This window comes from Trematomus bernacchii, unplaced genomic scaffold (assembly GCF_902827165.1).
Source record: "Trematomus bernacchii unplaced genomic scaffold, fTreBer1.1, whole genome shotgun sequence".
NCBI classification, from domain to species: Eukaryota; Metazoa; Chordata; class Actinopteri; order Perciformes; family Nototheniidae; genus Trematomus; species Trematomus bernacchii.
In genome coordinates, this window is record NW_022987720.1 from 8,696,589 (window position 1) to 8,713,793 (window position 17,205).

A 17,205-nucleotide genomic window follows, 5' to 3' on the forward strand; every position below is an offset into this window, starting at 1 on the left:
TTATCCCCCACACATAGACTTTACTTGGGCGAGCCGCCCAGGTATATTAACTGCCGCCAAAGTATAATTCGCGAGCTATTTAGGTTTAATTTGTTTAATCCGTCCGCAAGCACGACGGCATCTGCGATCCCTCGCTCTACCCCTCGCTATCGCGTGAAGGGTCTGCTTTATGCGCTTCGCACAGTAACCCTGCTGCGAGCCCCCCCCCCCCCCCCCCCCCCCCGTTCATAAAGTCAAGTACCCCTCAAAGGTCCGGTTTATTTCATTTTAAGGATGCGCACCAAGCAACATCTCCAGGTGCTCCTTTGAGAACCAGGGCAAAAAAGTGATGTGCACCCCTGGTTATAATAAATGAATAAAGAGGACATCTTTTTCAAATTTTTATCTTTGTATTTCATGCTTAAATGTTCAAAAATGTCTTTTTTTTGTGGGAGAGAAACTCCCTCTGGAGGGTTATGGCTAGAAAGGATCCGTCTTGTGTAAATATGACGTCACGTTCTCGTTGTAACTCTCGTTGTAATCGGAGCGGCTCGGAAACACATCTACAGCAGTAACATGCAACATACACATTAATGCAGCAGCAATATTAATAGAGAAACATCAGACATAATAGTAAAACACTGAAAGGGAACATTTTATTGCACCAGGAGCTATCTTGGGACTTTTACTGCGACAACGTTGACTTGCCTGTGAATAAAAAATAAACCATAGTGTTGGTGATCTACAGTGTTGTCATTCTTCTTTGAACAGCAAGACCGCTAACACCTTATTTCAACAATCACACTCCCTGTAATTGACATAATGAATTGATAGTTTAGCTTCTCACCATCATTTGCTGTGGCCCACTGATGTTAACGATCGTAACTGAAAGGCTGCCTGCCAAACGTAAACATTCAGCCACGTGACTTGCAAACTCTCGCGAGAGTTTTACACAAGACAGATCCTTTCTAGCCATAAACCCTCTGGTGGGAGCTTTGAGATTTTAGCCTTTGCAGACCATTTACAAACACCTATATAACACACTAAAGGAAAGAGAAATCATCAAAAAGCATAATAGGGCCACTTTAAAGCATTACTGCCAGAATAGGTTGTAACTAATAAATACAGTACTTGAGTCACATTATAAATTAAAGAACGAAGAAAGAAGAAATATGTATGTAATCATTATTTGCGTTAGTACTTAGTGGTCCATTTTTTTCCACTTATAAAATCCCGGTCCTTTGCAAACTGGAATGTGTGATATGCTGCACTATAATAACTTTTGAAAGACTATGCCCAGAGGTAAAATCCTACTAAACCAGCTCTCTTGGCACAATCCATAGTTGGTCCCTTGGATGGTGAGCAAATGCTGACAGACCCCCTCTTTCTACTCCTAGACAGCCCCTTTTCACTGAGGCAGCATGTCACTGAGAGCTTGTAAAGTGGGCTAGGCAATCTCAACACCTCTATACGGTTGTGTAGTTGTCTTTTCATTGATAATCATATTATTTTTTCAAATCTGAGATGGGTGAATTCATGAGACACATTGTGTAGTTATAAAACATATTGTTAACATTTCCCCAAATATAGCCTTAGATCTAGACCATAAGACTACATTTTTGCGTATTTATTTTAGCAAAGTACATTTTTTACTCAGAAAATGTAGGGTGCCTTGCTCAATTACAAAGAATTAGGGATGCTCCGATCGATATCAGCCGATATTCACTCTCTGCCGATCGATCGGTGCTCTCTATAAAGGCTGATCGTGAGAGCCGATCACATGACGTAAAATACATGAAACTTTTCTCTGTGCGCGGCAAAACAAGCTCGCCAAAATGGCTTCACCAGTTTGGCAGTATTTTAAGGTGTCTGAAAATGATAATAAAATAGCGGAATGCAACGTGTGTGAAGCAGAACTCCTGCAGCTCCACTCGCTGTGACGGACCGGTGATCGGAGCAAAACACACACTAATGGCGCATTTCCACTACAGCGCGGAGCTTGCTTTAAGCGTGCCGTGCCGTGCCCGGCCCGTTTTTGGTTGCGTTTCCACTTGGCATAGTACCGGCTAGCGGGTACTATTTCACAGTTTTTCTGGCCCCATAAAATCGAGGTTCTTTCCGGGCCAACAACCAGGTTGAGTCGGGCTGAGTATGCTAAACTAGAGAGAGAATCGCTGGCAAGGGGGCTACAACTACAACAAGATGAACATATTTGACCGTGATTTAATTGTAATACATGTTTCAAAATGATGCCGAAGTAACAACATACTGATACCGGTTAGTAAAAACCATGTATTAATGCTTTGACAAGTCTGCAGACAGACAGCAGGCAAAAAAACTTTTAAAATGCGTGTTTTCTAAATGGAAATCGGCTAAGCTAACGCAGTATATGCTCCGACCGTCCACACTCACAACAACGGCCTATACAGACATAAATAAACCAGCGACTGTATTCACCATGACACAGAGAGTCTGTGGTTTGTACTTGTTTAACTTTTGTCTAGTTTCTGAACAGATATGAGGAGCTGTGAGCTTGAGTGCTGCTAACAGCTAACGGCTGATGTTGTTTTTCTGTGGTTCTCATTGAAGATGACGTCACGGCTCCGCCTACACTGCGTTACTATAGTTACTGCCCCAGCTACTAAACTGTAATGGAAACGCAGCATAAAGTGAGCCAGTCCTAACAAGGCCTAACGAGGCCTAGCCATACCGAGCGAGGCCTAGCGAGGCCCTGTAGTGGAAATGCGCCATAAGAGTTAGACCTAACACACTTAGCTATTTTATCTACCTCTGGAACAAGCTAAACTAGTTATAAATATGTTTATTCTTCACTGTCGGGTCACTCATTACTGGATCAGTGAGCTGCATGAGACGATACTGACAGGCTGTCAGGAGAGAGAGAGAGGGAGAGAGGAAAAGAGAGAGGCTCCCGTTATTTCTCCCGTGTTATTATCCAAAGTTAATGTAAACTTGAATAATGTACTATATTTGAATGTAATAATTATGTTGGTTGTTGTTTGTGGAAGCGCCAGTGAATGAGCCCTATTAACTGAGTTTTAAACATCACTTTAAATGGAAGATCCCCATAGCCCCCACCCACTCGATCGGATCGGCGATCGGTATCGGCCCATACTGATTCCGGCGATCGCTACATACAATGTTTTTTTTTCTTTCATAAAAGGCCTTGAGGTTTACGTTTTTTTTACACTTAACAGCATTTTAAAAAGACATGCAGTTTAAGTCAAAGTTTGAGCACCTAAAAATGGAAGATGTACTCCACGGAGGCCCAAGACCATAACAAAAAACATTTAATTATAAGGGGACACAGGGAGGTGTCAGAGGGGTAGTACCTCAGTGGGTACCAGAAGATTACATTTTGTTTCCAACTGGGTTCATCCTTATTAATAATGCATGCACTCACTGTTCTGTGATCAGGGGTGCACACAACTTTCTCAGTGAGGTACTCTGATGAGTACCTGGAGTCAGTGTTTGGTACTCCAACTTCTGGCTCCCCTCAAAGTTCCCACGAAGCCCTCTGTATCGCGAATGTCAACGTGACCACAGAGCGTGTGAACGTTGTGATCAGCTGTTTTAGCGCAGTGCTGCTGTACAGACCGACGTTAACAGCAGCCCTGTCTGTGCACCCGGAGACCGACTCTGTCGTCCGGTGATCTAACCGCCTTCTGGAAAAGCTTCACAAGTACGTCGGTACGCAAATGCGCTTTGTGACACAAGTGACGGTACGCATTTCAGATTGTTGCCGCGCATGCGTGCCTGCGTACCAGTTATGTGCACCCCTGTCTGTGATGCACTTTTAATGCATTCACTATACACCATTCAGTTATGTTCTCAACTTTGGTCATTGGCTAATTAATGATAAAAAAAAGCAGTCATTTATTTTTAACATCTCCTGGCCCTGGTAAATAGACTTATTTCTTAGTACATGTGTTTCTTAGTAGATGTGTTTACTTGGTAATTTATTACAATTTAGTTGCTGTTACTATGCAAAGTGCAAATGAGCAGCAGGAGGCATTAACTGCTGAGTGGCATCTTTTTTATTACCCTGGAGAAGCCATGCTGATGGCAAGATCAGCCATGTTTTCTGAAATGGATTTAGCTGACAGGGGAGCTGTTTACAAACCCACATAAATTAAGGGAATTACTGCGCTCTATGTATTGTCTCATTGTGTCAAACTAAAACTAAAATGCTGCAGGACTCCAAATGGAGAAATAAAGAAAACTAATTCTAATTCTGAGTAAAATATAAGTTAAAGACTTATGCTTTCCTTTGGAGTTGTGATCCTTTGAAGAGAAGACGCTCATTTATGATATTTACTAAGTTTACTTAGTATTATTTTCACTCTATGCTGCTGAAATTAAACTAAATAAAAAATCTGATCTCATTAGCAAACTCCTCAACAGCAACTTTTTTTAATTGAATTGAACTCAAGTATTATACTTTGCAACGCATTTGTGGTAAATAACTTGAATCACAGTACTAGTGCCGGGTACTTTAACCGTTACACATTTAGTACGTTTTAAAAAATACTTTGCAAGTCCTTTGCCTAAATTTGTATTTTTTACACTGCTATTCGGCCGCTTTAACGTCAAGTGCAAGATCTAAATATGCATGAGACTTACATTGTAACTGCTTCATCACAGATGCCTAATCTATTAGTGTTTCAGGATATATGAAACAATTCCCTCACACAATTCCAGATTGATCTGTCTGGATATTTTATAACCGCCCTCTGTTGCTCTACACCTGCCTACTTCCCTTAAAGCTAATCATGTATAACAGTTACAAACCAGGATTATGGCGAGAAATGATGGAAAGCCAATGGCTTTCAGCCGCTAGCGTATTCATTTGAAAGGCTATTATTTAACCTATAACATGAGGAAAACTATGTGTGATTTACAACCTAATGGTGGACTGCAGCTGATGGCATCTCTATTGCCCAGATTCAACTGCTGATGATCTGTATTCAGGCTGTAATTTCTTGTTCATTACAGTTCTCAGTTTAACTGCAGTATGTTACGTGAGTTGCTCACTGTGAATGATATTAATAAGACATTACCTGAAGATCTAATCAGGGTCATCAGACTTAAAAGTTGTATTTTCTTTAGACGTTAGACCTTGCAGCCTGAAATATTTCAATAATGTTTTCAGGGCATATTTAATGCAAAGGAAAGTTGTTGAAAAGTAAATTAAATTGTTATAGTTTGATGACTTTAGAATTGTAATCTTAAAGGGTCCACAAGTAAAACCCAAACTAGCCCTTCCATAGCTTATTCCCTGTCCCACCAGTGTGTGGACATTCATTTATTGTGGTGTCCCACAGGGGTCTGCTATTGGACCCCTTTTGTTCCTCATCTGCTGCTTCATCATTCGTGTCTCCCTTGCTTTTAGCTGATGATGACAGCTATGTTGCTTTCACATTATCATGTTATCATACCTATTTTTTCTGCCAAATTGTTATAGTTCATGACCTTGAAATTTGAATTTCAAAGGGTCCACAAGTGAACCGCAAACCAGCTCTTTCTTAGCCCTTTCCCTGTCCCTTCCGTCACACTGACCTTGTAAGGCAGGACAACAGCAGAGCCTCCACTGATGCCCACGATGGGCACTGCCGTCTGAGTGGAAATGAAGTCCAAGATCTGGGCCACGGCCTCAGAGCCAACATTGTCCTCGAACACCACTCCATGGACACGGTTGGTGGAGAGGGTGTCACAGATGCGGGTTAGCAGTGCCCGTGGGTTTGTGTTGTTGACCAGCACAGTGATGGGGTTCACTTCAAGAGGCAGGTCCATGAAGTTTTCCCGGCTCAACCGCCCTTTAATCTCCGTCTGGTAGGCCGAGCCACTGAACACCACCGCCACGTTCACAGCGGGAGTGGGAACTCCGAAAGGCCGGCCTGAGCAGAAGGGCACGGTGAAGAACAGCAGCAGCAGCAGCGGCGGCGGCCACCACGGGGAGTCGCTCAAGCAGCCTAGACGAACGCCCATCTCAGTCACCTACTGCCTGGAGGTGGGGTCAGAGTGGAGGGAGGGGTCCGCAAAGGGATTGAAATGTTAGATACACAGCACCATTTGTTGTCTTTTTCTGAAATGTTGTGATAATACACAGTAATGACTGTTTGGCGGCCAACCAAACTGCTTTTTGTTTAGAGTTGGCTTATTTTGATCATTGACCTTTTAGCTTTATCTCGCTTAGTGTGCTGGTCAGCCTGCAATAACTAAGACAGTGTAAGAACCCATTAACAGGCCCTGAATGGTTTATATTTAGAGTGTGTCAGCGTGTGACATGAGGCCATGGTCAGGCTGTTGTGTCTTAGGGTGGCAGCTGCCACCCTGCTGCTGTTGTATTCTGCTGGCCAACCCAACAGATGGTGTCCAGTGTTTAATGCAACAAATGGAGAACAAGAGGATTTATCATTTTTTCTCTCGTGACATTACTTTTGAAGCTGTTGCTTAATTTCTTTCAGTGGTCCAAAGCATTCAAACTAAATCTGCCAACGGTCTGCAGGCATGTGTTTGACTATACTGATGAATTACAATGTGTTATCTGTTTGGGAGTTTTTTTATTAGGTTAGGTTATTTTTTCTAGTTTCTAGATACTGTCCTTTAAATTATTACGTAAAAAAAAAGTTTGTATACAAAAGGACGAAATTCAAATAATTTGAAAGAATCCAAGCTCTTTGTTCTGCATTGTACCACTAATGGACTGGAATTGAAACCAGTAACCCTTTGCCAAACTTTTCGTATTTCTTCAAAAGCCCTAATTCCTGTTTCCTGCCCTCTGGAAGGTAATGGGGGAGAAACACCACGAGAGAGCTTTGGTATGTCAATCCATGTATCGTCAGTTTAGCTTTTACATTGTAGCCCGACAGCGGTTTGTGTGTTGCTGTCAGACAGACTTAGGCTCTTTGTCAAATCTGTCACAGTAGTGTTTGTGGCCCTGAGAGAGTGCTGCACACTGGTCCCCTGTCACAGAGATCTGATCCACCATGTGATGGAATCCCAGTGGGGTGAATATATTGTAATCCCTTGGTAATCCCTGCCAGGCATCATGGCCTAGGGCTTGATTGTAGTGTATAAACTTATCAAGACATTTGGATAGTGCACAAGGCTCACTGTAGCTGTAGCATGTTCTACTTCCTGTGTGGGACTTAGCCATGAGCTCCCTTTAAAGAACAGGCATGCAGGTAAACAAGCCCGGTTGTAGAGGATCATCACTAGAATAGTTATCATAGGATGTTTTTCCAGTCATGCTGAAATCCACATAAAGACGTTGCACATGCGTGGGAAACTGTATATGCTATGTCCTACATGTGATTTTCCAGGTAGGCTTTGGCTCGTAAATCATTTTATAAATTGATTAGTCCCCACTGTTAGAGGGCATCTGCCACATTCCTTTCAATGACATTAGTCATGTTTCAGCTGTGACAGCAGCGGAATGGTTTGGGTTAATGTCTTTGATGGGGAGTAACGTACGTGGTGAAAATGTTTAAAAGCTTCGACCTCCCATATGTTTAATCAAGGAAACAGCTGAGGCAGACGTATGAAGGTCGTATCCTGGGGTTGTGGATATAGAATTAAAGCAACAGGAAGTGATTCATCAATAATTATTTGACTAGGCTTTTTAGTCAACACACCTTCATATACCAAGACAATTGATAGGTTTGGGAAACAGGGGCTTCCAATATAACTTATTTAGTATTTAGATTCTGGATAGTGCTGTCACTAAGCCTTGTGATGCAGCTGAATGGCAGATTGGTTCTGATTTGCTTGGCCCTGACCCCTGAAACAAAAAGTCAGCTGAACCTGTAAACTGCACCAATTCACAAAGAGGATTTTATACTGTGCTTGGGCTAAATCCTCCGGAAAAAAAACATCCTGTGTAAACAACCGCTTGAGGCTTCACTCTGATGTCGGGGATCAAAAATCGCTGTGGCTTGTGCATGACTAGGTACATCCTCCACACATTATCATGACACAGTCTATTTGGCTCTGAAGGCTGGTTCTAAAGGATACAATGTGCAAACTGTAGTCTGAGCCGTGAGCAAGAGACAGGTTGCTGTTTGCGTCATGACACTGCCACTTACTGTGTGTGATGACAGAGGGACTGGCATAATTTACTATAAACCTTGCTATCCTTATGTTATATATAGACATGCTGGTAAGACTATTTTGATGTATTGTAAACATTAAACAGGCCCTATTATACTTTTTAGAGTTTTCCATTTCCTGTAGTGTGTTATATAGGTTTGTGTGCATGTAAATGGTCCCTCCAGAGGGAGTTTCTCATCCACACACTCCCCCCACTGCCTGAAAAGCCTCCATTAGACTCCTGTGTTCACTTCCATACCATAGTGACATCTCTATTTAACACCTGCGCTTCTATTGTCTAGCACCCCAACAGACTGTAAATGATAGTCTAAGGGGCGGAACATCTTTTAGCGGTTGAACAATCACAACAGAGCCATCCAGCTAACCAATCAGAGCAGACTGGGCTCTGGTTTCAGACAGAGGGTGAAAGTGGTGCTGCAGGACAAAAAGTCATAAAAGCATGTAAACATGTCACAGTAGAAGCACAATATACAAATATGAACCTGAAAATGAGCATAATTTGTCCTATTTAACCTATTAACAAGTAAATGAAAATACATTATATGTGCTATCTTTTAAGGATTTTGGCCTTAGAAAGAAGGTATGGAGGGGAAGGTTGTATGTCTAAGCTTTCCTGCAATGTTTGGGAGTCAAGTCCCCATAATATCTCCAAAATGTGTGTCCCCGTAACATGATCAATATAAGTACACACACAGCAACTCCATCTCCCAATGGCAGATAATTTAAACAGCTGAAGTTGTTCTAACCTCTCTTGCTGGGTCACGCCAATGTTAGTGGCCTAACGAGGAGACATTTAATGCAATGTTACTGATGAAGTCGCTTCAAAATAGCTCACCTTTTATTTGTGCTGTTCCGTTGATAATGTGAACATTATGAGAATATTTCAATGACAGATAAGATTAAATAAAACCTAATGTGAGAGAACATTTCTGTAGTACTGAACAATCTTTGTATTCTCTGTCTGCAGAGTTGTTTGACTAACAAACATTTATGATGTGCTTATCTCCCTCTAGTGGGTGACATATGGTGGAAGAAGTCTCTTTACAGAATTAGCTGGCATTTAAAAAACCTGTTAGGGCTTTATCATACTATACAGTCATTCTTACCATCCTGCGATACCTTCACTCTACTGACATATATGTACATTTTGATAAACTAAGCACGTAATAAAGCAAATAGTACATCTGCATGTTCTGCCTCTATGTATGCTCGCTTCTACTGTATTTTGAATATTGTTGATAAAGTGAAGGAATTTTTTGCGCACGTTGACACTTCCTGCTCAATATGTATGGCTTTCACAGACTCGGTGATGAGAATACAAGCACAATTTATGCTGCAGTATGTTTATATTATAATCTCACATATTGGTTTTCTTCATGGTATAATTTACCTCTCATTTATTTTCTTATTTATACTGTCTTTGATCATTTAAAACAAAACCTGCGTATCACCTGTGGGCAATTTATATTAGTTTTTCTACATTTTCATATCGAAATGCCATTGCTTTACTCCTATTCTCATTTTGTAATATCCTGTAAGTTCCACAGCTCTTCATTTTCCGATTTTTTCCATATGAATTTGAATGAAAAGCTGCCACCTATTGACGAGTTGCTGCCTAGCCGTCCAGCCCTCCACCTGATTTCTGATCCAGCTCATTAACGTGAAGCTGCAGCGGTAAATACATCTGGCTGAGGAGTGAGGTCTCATCAATAGGCACAGTGTTTAATGACTGCCTTTATATTCCGGGCATGACGCCTCGGCTGCAGCTGTTTAACAACGTGCACCTGTCCCGTCTTCTGCTACATGATCAATACACTTAGCCATGCATCTGCAGCCTGCTGCGTCAATGGCTCACGTGCTGATAAACTCGTCATATTCTGTGTCATTATCAGGAAAAACTGCTGACCATCCATACAGTCCACAGCATTGCCTTCTCGGTGAAGTTCTGATACTGTACCAAGAGCCATTTAGTAATCTTTGACCTTTATTGACCTCCATTGGTAAACTATAGGAAAGGTGATTTGACTTTGCCATAAACCAACATACACCTGGCCTCATATCACCCCTCCACTAAATAATGCTCTGTAATTGACACAAAGTCACAAGAGAAATTAGGGTAACACTTTATATTAAGGTACACAAGTTAACCATCAACTAGTTGTTAATTAACATGCATATTAGCAGTATATTGGCTCTTTATTAGTCATTATAAAACACTTATTAATGCCTTATTCTACATGACCATATTCTATAAGTAATAGGCCATAAGTTGAGAGTTTTTCCTCAATAACCCTCTAATTAGTGCTTATTTATTGCAAGTAAGGAAGTTGTTGTACATGAGTTTTGGTCTTAATATGCTCTGCTCAATATGGGCCTAATAAGGCAGTAGTACCACAAGAATAGTAATTCTCCCATAATAACACTTAACAAATATGATCTATTCTTATGTAACAAGACATGAAAGTATAAGTGTTAATTGTGTCTAAATAACTCAAAATTAGGTATTTATATCTAAGAATATGTTTTGGGGTATTGACAGTTCAGCTACCAATAGCAAGGTGATATTGACCTGTATGTTTCATATTTGCACATTTATGTTTTTGTAAAATGTATACTGAAGGTTAGACAGGAAACCGGGTACAGGAAGTAGGAGAAAGTGAACTGAATAGCATGGCAGTAGACTACTACTAATTTCCCCAAGTCTGTCAGAAAGCAATGACCGTAAGTGTAAGTGTAAGCCTTACACTTACACTGTAAGGATTAGTAACATGTATTGTGTTTATGTGATGACATTTGGAGATGTTTAAACTCAATGAGAAAATGTGTTAGCATTCACGCTAGCATTCACGCTAGCGTTAGCATACATGCTAGCGTTAGCCATACTAGCCTGTATACCCAAGCGGCAAACTCTGGGGCAGAGCCGGGAGGACAATAAGGAAGTGCCTCAAACTGCAGTTCATCTAGTGGCCAGTAGGAGCAGTCTGCAGAAGGGAGCAATTTCCATAGACCCCCATGTTACAATGCCCAACTTTACAGCAGAAATAAACATGTTTACAACGTGGTTCAAAAAACCATATTCTCTGTATAGTTAGATTCCCCCTTCATGACTATGGATTGGCGGGTGAATCTTTTCTCAACTCATCTGTTTAATTAATATTCAGTCTTAAAGTTATGCATAAATTAGGGCGTGGTCACATTGAGTGACAGCTCTGTGCAGTGACTGCTGCTGTAAGCTTCTTGTCTCTCTGCTAGCAGCTCCGTGATGCTACAGGGACTCTGCCTGCTCAACTCATCAGGGGGAGATAACTTGAACTCGGCCGTGTTTCTTTGTTCTTCATGCTTATATATCGGACTATTGTGACTCGCTCTGCGGTTAAAACAGACGGTGCATGAATGCGGTTTTGCGGTAAGTGAAATTCGAGTACTTTATTTATGTGTTTATTATTTTAATCAGCTACGTAATGAATGTTAAGGCTTGGGTTAACCGTTAGCGTGTGAGGCAGTGGTAGATAGCTACATCTGTGCTAACAATGCTAATCGTAGCCTCCAAGTTAAAACGAAATAGAGAAGTGTTAAGCGTTAAGTGAGATAATACTGTAGAACAAACGGCTTCTGTTTGAGGTTGGTAAAATAAGGTCATCCTTGTAAGTTAGAGAGATATTTGATTATGTAGGTAACTGTATGCATCGCTAAGGTTAATTTAAATTCGCTATGCTCGAGTATGTAGACAAGCTAACGTCAAAGTAGTGTTGAAGAGCAGCGTAGTGTATGTGAAATCAACCTCACAATAAGATGTGTGTATATTACAATTATTAATATCATATTTCAAGATGATTACTTAGATATTACAATATGGTTTGTTGAGCTGGAGTTCATTATTGAGCTTACACGTTAACGTCACAGTCATATCTGAAGAACGAACCCAAACCTTGTTGTTTTTATTAATTGTATTACCAAATTGGTATGAAATAAATAGTAAGTATTGGTAATACCAATACTTATTTATTTGATTTTCATTACACTTGTGAAACCGACTAATTGTGGCTGTAGAACGTGAACGTAACTTAATGCCTGCATTTAAGGACGATGAATAGCCTACTCAATGCTTTCGGGATGATTTGTTAAAAATATTAAATCAGACGTTATGTATGCTTCAGTTAAAATTAAGCTTATTCATTGCATTTCATTTGTTCTTCCAAAGTTACAGTAAAATAAAAAGGACCCTGACTCGGGCAATACACAATCCAACATGTTCAACAGAAGAGAATCAGTTATATTTGTTGTACACATGGTACTTTACATATATATATGTTTGTTTAAAGTGTCCAGGTGATGCAGACAGGCTGGACCAGAGAGTGAGAGACAGAACTGGACTCAGCAGTGAACAGGTACAAAGACTCTTTTCATACTGTACAAAGAATCAAGAAAGATATTGGTTTAAATAAATGAAGTATGGACTTTAATACACTGATATACATTCCATTAAACAATACATATACTAGATCACCTACACATCAGTGAAGTTGAGGGTTTTGTCCATGCAAAAAGTTACATTTAGATGTTAACAAGCAATATGACTTTGTCAGCTTTCTAATTTAATGTATTGAAGGCAAAGCTTAAAGGCCCAGGCACACCAGCCCGATTTTGGGAGTCAGAGGCCGTCAGAGGCAGTCAGAGGCCGTCAGAGGCAGTCAGAGGCCGTCAGAGGCAGTCAGGCATTCGCGGCGCCCTACTCAGGTTTGTGTGTGTGAGGATCTGCAGTACTTCCTCCTTCTTTTCCACTTCTATGTTTGTTTGTCTTCCTGGCTGGGCGTGGCTGACCTACATTCTGATTCCCGCCAACTCATCTCCACTGCTGTTGTTCATCTCACTGATTGCCACTACTCACCTGCACCTGCTTAAAACCCTGGTTCCCATCCTCAGACTTCGCCAGTTCTTCGTTTATTCTTCAGTGGTAAACTATCGTCCAGGCCTACTAGCAGTATTCTAGTAAACCCTTTGATACTCCTAGTGAAAGGTTTCCTTTCTAACCCTGCATCTTTATTTCTCCAGATCTACACACACCTGCCGCTCTGCTTGCCACGTCCAGCCTCCGACTCCTCGTCTGAGTTCCCTCCGTGCTTCCGCGCACACCAGCTCATCCAGACTACATTCGCCAGCTCTGGATTCCCGGCTCTCCTCGTCGGTGTTTCCTCCGTGCCTCCACGCACACCAGCTCATCCTGTCTACATTCGCCAGCTCTGGATCTCCGGCTCTCCACGCCGGTGCTTCCTCCGTGCATCTCCGCACCTCCGTCTCCTCCTGAGCTATCCAGCTCCACGTCTGTCTTCTCTGAGCTCCTCTCTACACCTTGCCTGTGCCGTGGTCAAATAAAGACTATTGTTTGACACTTCACCACTGTCTCCGTCTAGTGTTTGCGTAGCGGGTTCTCATCTCCAGTCACTTCTCGGGAAGCGTAACAGAAGAACTGGCCAACAATGAACCCCGCAAGCACTGGAGCGGATCCCGCCACAGTCCATCATGCCCTGTCTAGTCAGGGTTCCCTTCTGGGTCAACACGACCAGCTCATTCGGGCGTTAGTCGAGAGCAATCAATCCATGGCTCATCATGTCTCAGAGTTAGCTTGCCAGATCTCAGCTCTAACTACCTCGGCTGCAGTTTCTCTTGCCACTCCCAATCCAGCTTTTTCTCCTACTCCACGCCAGGATTTCCCCATCACCGACCCTGAGCCATTCCACGGTGAGGTGGAGAAATGCAGAGGATTTCTTTTCCAGTGTAACAAGGTTTTTCGCCAGCGTCCTGTTTCGTTTGCAGCTGATGTTACCCGGATTAATTATGTTCTGAGTTTGCTCCGTGGCAAGGCTTTAACCTGGGCAGAGGCTTTGAGCTCTTCAGTGGACTATGACAATCTGCGTTTCGAATGCTTCTCTGAGCGTTTTTCTGCTGTCTTTGATCATCCCAATTATTCTGGCTCCGCCGAGAATCAGCTGCTCGGTTTACAACAGGGAGACCGGAGTGTGGCCGAATATTCCATCGAGTTTCACACACTCGCTGCAGAGGCTCGATGGGACGAGGCGGCTCTCAAGGCGGTGTTTTTGAGAGGATTAAAGGATCAGCTCCGGGATGAATTAGCTGCACGAGACGTTCCAGCGGATCTCCAAGATCTGATTTCCTTGGTGTCCCGCCTGGACTGTCGTTTGCGGGAGCGCAGAGCTGAGCGGACACAGCGGAATCCACCTGTCTCACACAGTAAGCCCAGTTTTTCCACCTACCCTGTTCCCTCTGTGTTTAAGTCTCCCTCCGTTTTCTCGCCGCCCAGCGGGCGCACCTCTTCTCACGAGGAGGCTATACAACTGGGTCGCGCTAGACTATCTCCGGAGGAGCGTCAACGTCGGGCGTGTGCTGGCGAATGCATGTATTGTGGCAACGCTGGGCATGTCATTTCCAACTGTCCTGTACGCCCAAACGTGGGAGCTCGTCAGTGAGATTGGGGGTCCTGACGAGTCCACAGCCATCTTCTCTACCTCCATCTTTGTGCCGTTTTCTAATACCCGCCAAGATTTGTGTTAATACTATGACTTTGCCTATCCAAGCTCTCATTGATTCTGGTGCTGAGGATAGTTTTTTGGACCGTGAGTTAGCTGAACAGCTGGGACTCTGCCTGGAGCCGTTAGATGAACCTTTAACAGCCTATGCACTTAATGGACAAATAATCTCCTCTGTAACAGCACAGTCAGCCCCTTTGACATTGATCACCTCCGGCAACCACAGAGAGCTCATCCAGTTAAAGGTAATCTCTGCACCTTCCACACCTCTGGTATTGGGTTATCCGTGGCTTCGCACCCACAACCCACACATTGATTGGGTCAAAGGAAAGATCATTGAATGGGATCAGCACTGTCTCGCTAACTGTCTGTTATCTGCTGTACCTCCTGTCTCTGTCTCCCCAAACTCTGCTGCTTCTGTAGACTTAACTGGAGTTCCTGCGACCTACCACGACCTGAGATTGGTCTTCAGCAAGGAGAGGGCTCTCTCTCTTCCTCCTCATCGGCCCTACGACTGCTCTATAGATCTGTTTCCTGGGGCTCCTCTACCCACCAGCCGCCTCTACAACCTGTCCCGTCCTGAGAAGGAGGCTATGGAGCTATATATCACGGACTCAGTGGCTGCTGGGATTATTCGTTCTTCCTCCTCTCCCGTGGGTGCCGGTTTCTTCTTCGTTGGCAAAAAGGATAAGTCACTGCGACCTTGCATTGACTTTCGTGGGTTAAACAACATTACTGTTAAGAACAAGTACCCATTACCCCTTCTCACCTCTGCTTTTGAACCTCTCCATGAGGCAACCCTGTTCACCAAGCTTGACCTTAGGAACGCCTATCATCTGGTCCGTATCCGTCAAGGGGATGAATGGAAGACGGCTTTCAACACTCCCTTAGGTCATTTTGAATACCTAGTCATGCCCTTTGGACTCACTAACGCTCCAGCAGTATTTCAGGCTCTGGTCAACGATGTTCTGCGTGATTTCCTTAACCGCTTTGTCTTTGTTTACATAGACGACATCCTGATTTTCTCCAAAGACCAGGAGGAACACGAGTACCATGTCCGCCTGGTGCTTCAGAGACTGCTGGAGAACAAGCTCTATGTCAAGGCTGAGAAGTGTGAGTTCCACCAGAACCGGATCAGCTTCCTGGGCTATATCATTAGTCAGGGCAGAGTGGAGGCAGATTCTGGAAAGATCGAGGCTGTGGTCGAGTGGCCAGCCCCTACTACGAGGAGGGAGCTTCAGATGTTTCTGGGCTTCGCCAACTTTTACCGCCGCTTCATCAGGAACTTCAGTAAGGTTGCTGCACCTCTCTCAAGACTCACCTCTGTCAACATTAAGTTCTTCTGGACCCCAGAGGCTAATGAGGCTTTTCTCAAACTCAAGTCCCTGTTCACCTCTGCTCCCATCCTCATCCAGCCAGACTCTGAGAAGCAGTTTATTGTGGAGGTTGATGCGTCAGACACTGGGGTGGGAGCTGTCTTGTCACAAACTGCTGGTTCTAATAACATCCTTCATCCTTGTGCTTTCTTTTCACGCCGCCTCTCTCCTGCTGAGCGCAATTATGACGTTGGAAACAGGGAGCTTCTGGGAGTAAAGTTGGCGTTAGAGGAGTGGAGACACTGGCTCGAGGGCAGCAAGCAGTCATTCCTGGTCTGGACAGACCACAAGAACCTCGCCTACATCCAGTCAGCGAGACGGCTGAACTCTCGACAGGCCAGATGGGCTCTCTTCTTCAGTCGCTTCAATTTTAGTCTCACATACCGTCCAGGTTCCCGGAATGTTAAGCCCGATGCTCTATCCAGACTGTACTCTTCTGACTCTCCCGAGCCCTCTGCTGGTTCAATCCTGCCCAAGAGTTGTGTTGTAGGCGCCCTCTCTTGGGAGATTAATAACACCATCCAGGAGGCTTTGAGAGAGCAACCAGATCCTGGTAACGGTCCTCCGAACCGTCAGTTCGTTCCCGATGCTGCTCGCTCCAAGGTTCTACAGTGGGTCCACAGTTCCCGGTTCTCCATCCATCCCGGAGTAAACCGCACACGCTCTCTTCTTAAGAGACACTTCTGGTGGCCAACTGTCAACAAGGACACTCAGGAGTTTGTTTTCTTCCTGTCCCACGTGTGCTAGGAGTAAGTCCTCCCACCAAACACCTGCAGGATTGCTTCAGCCTCTACCCATCCCTAGTCGTCTCTGGTCACATATCGCCTTGGACTTTGTTACCGGTCTGCCTCCCTCCCAGGGTAACACCACAATTCTCACCATTGTTGATAGATTCTCTAAGTCTGCCCACTTTGTAGCTCTTCCTAAGCTCCCTTCAGCCTTGGAGACCTCCCAACTCCTCTCTGTACACGTTTTCCGGCTACATGGAATCCCTTCTGACATAGTTTCTGACCGCGGTCCTCAATTCACCTCTCGAGTGTGGAAGGAGTTCTGTCAATCCCTGGGAGCTTCTGTCAGTTTAACATCCGGATATCATCCCCAGTCAAACGGTCAGACTGAGCGAACCAACCAGGACCTGGAGTCAGCCCTCCGCTGCATCGTTGACCGTAACCCCT

At 43.6% G+C, this 17,205-nt stretch overlaps 1 protein-coding gene across 2 annotated transcripts in view; it reads right to left on the reverse strand.

Annotated features, from left to right (window-relative positions):
* grin2ca (glutamate receptor, ionotropic, N-methyl D-aspartate 2Ca) overlaps positions 1 to 17,205 on the reverse strand; it is a 95,275-nt gene that overhangs the window by 62,818 nt on the left and 15,252 nt on the right. For both annotated transcript variants that reach the window (XM_034144172.1, XM_034144170.1), the window contains one exon: positions 5,557 to 6,001. In XM_034144172.1, coding sequence (XP_034000063.1) covers positions 5,557 to 5,985 — 429 coding nt within the window. In that variant the 5' untranslated portion in view covers positions 5,986 to 6,001. The remainder of the gene's footprint in view (positions 1 to 5,556; positions 6,002 to 17,205) is intronic.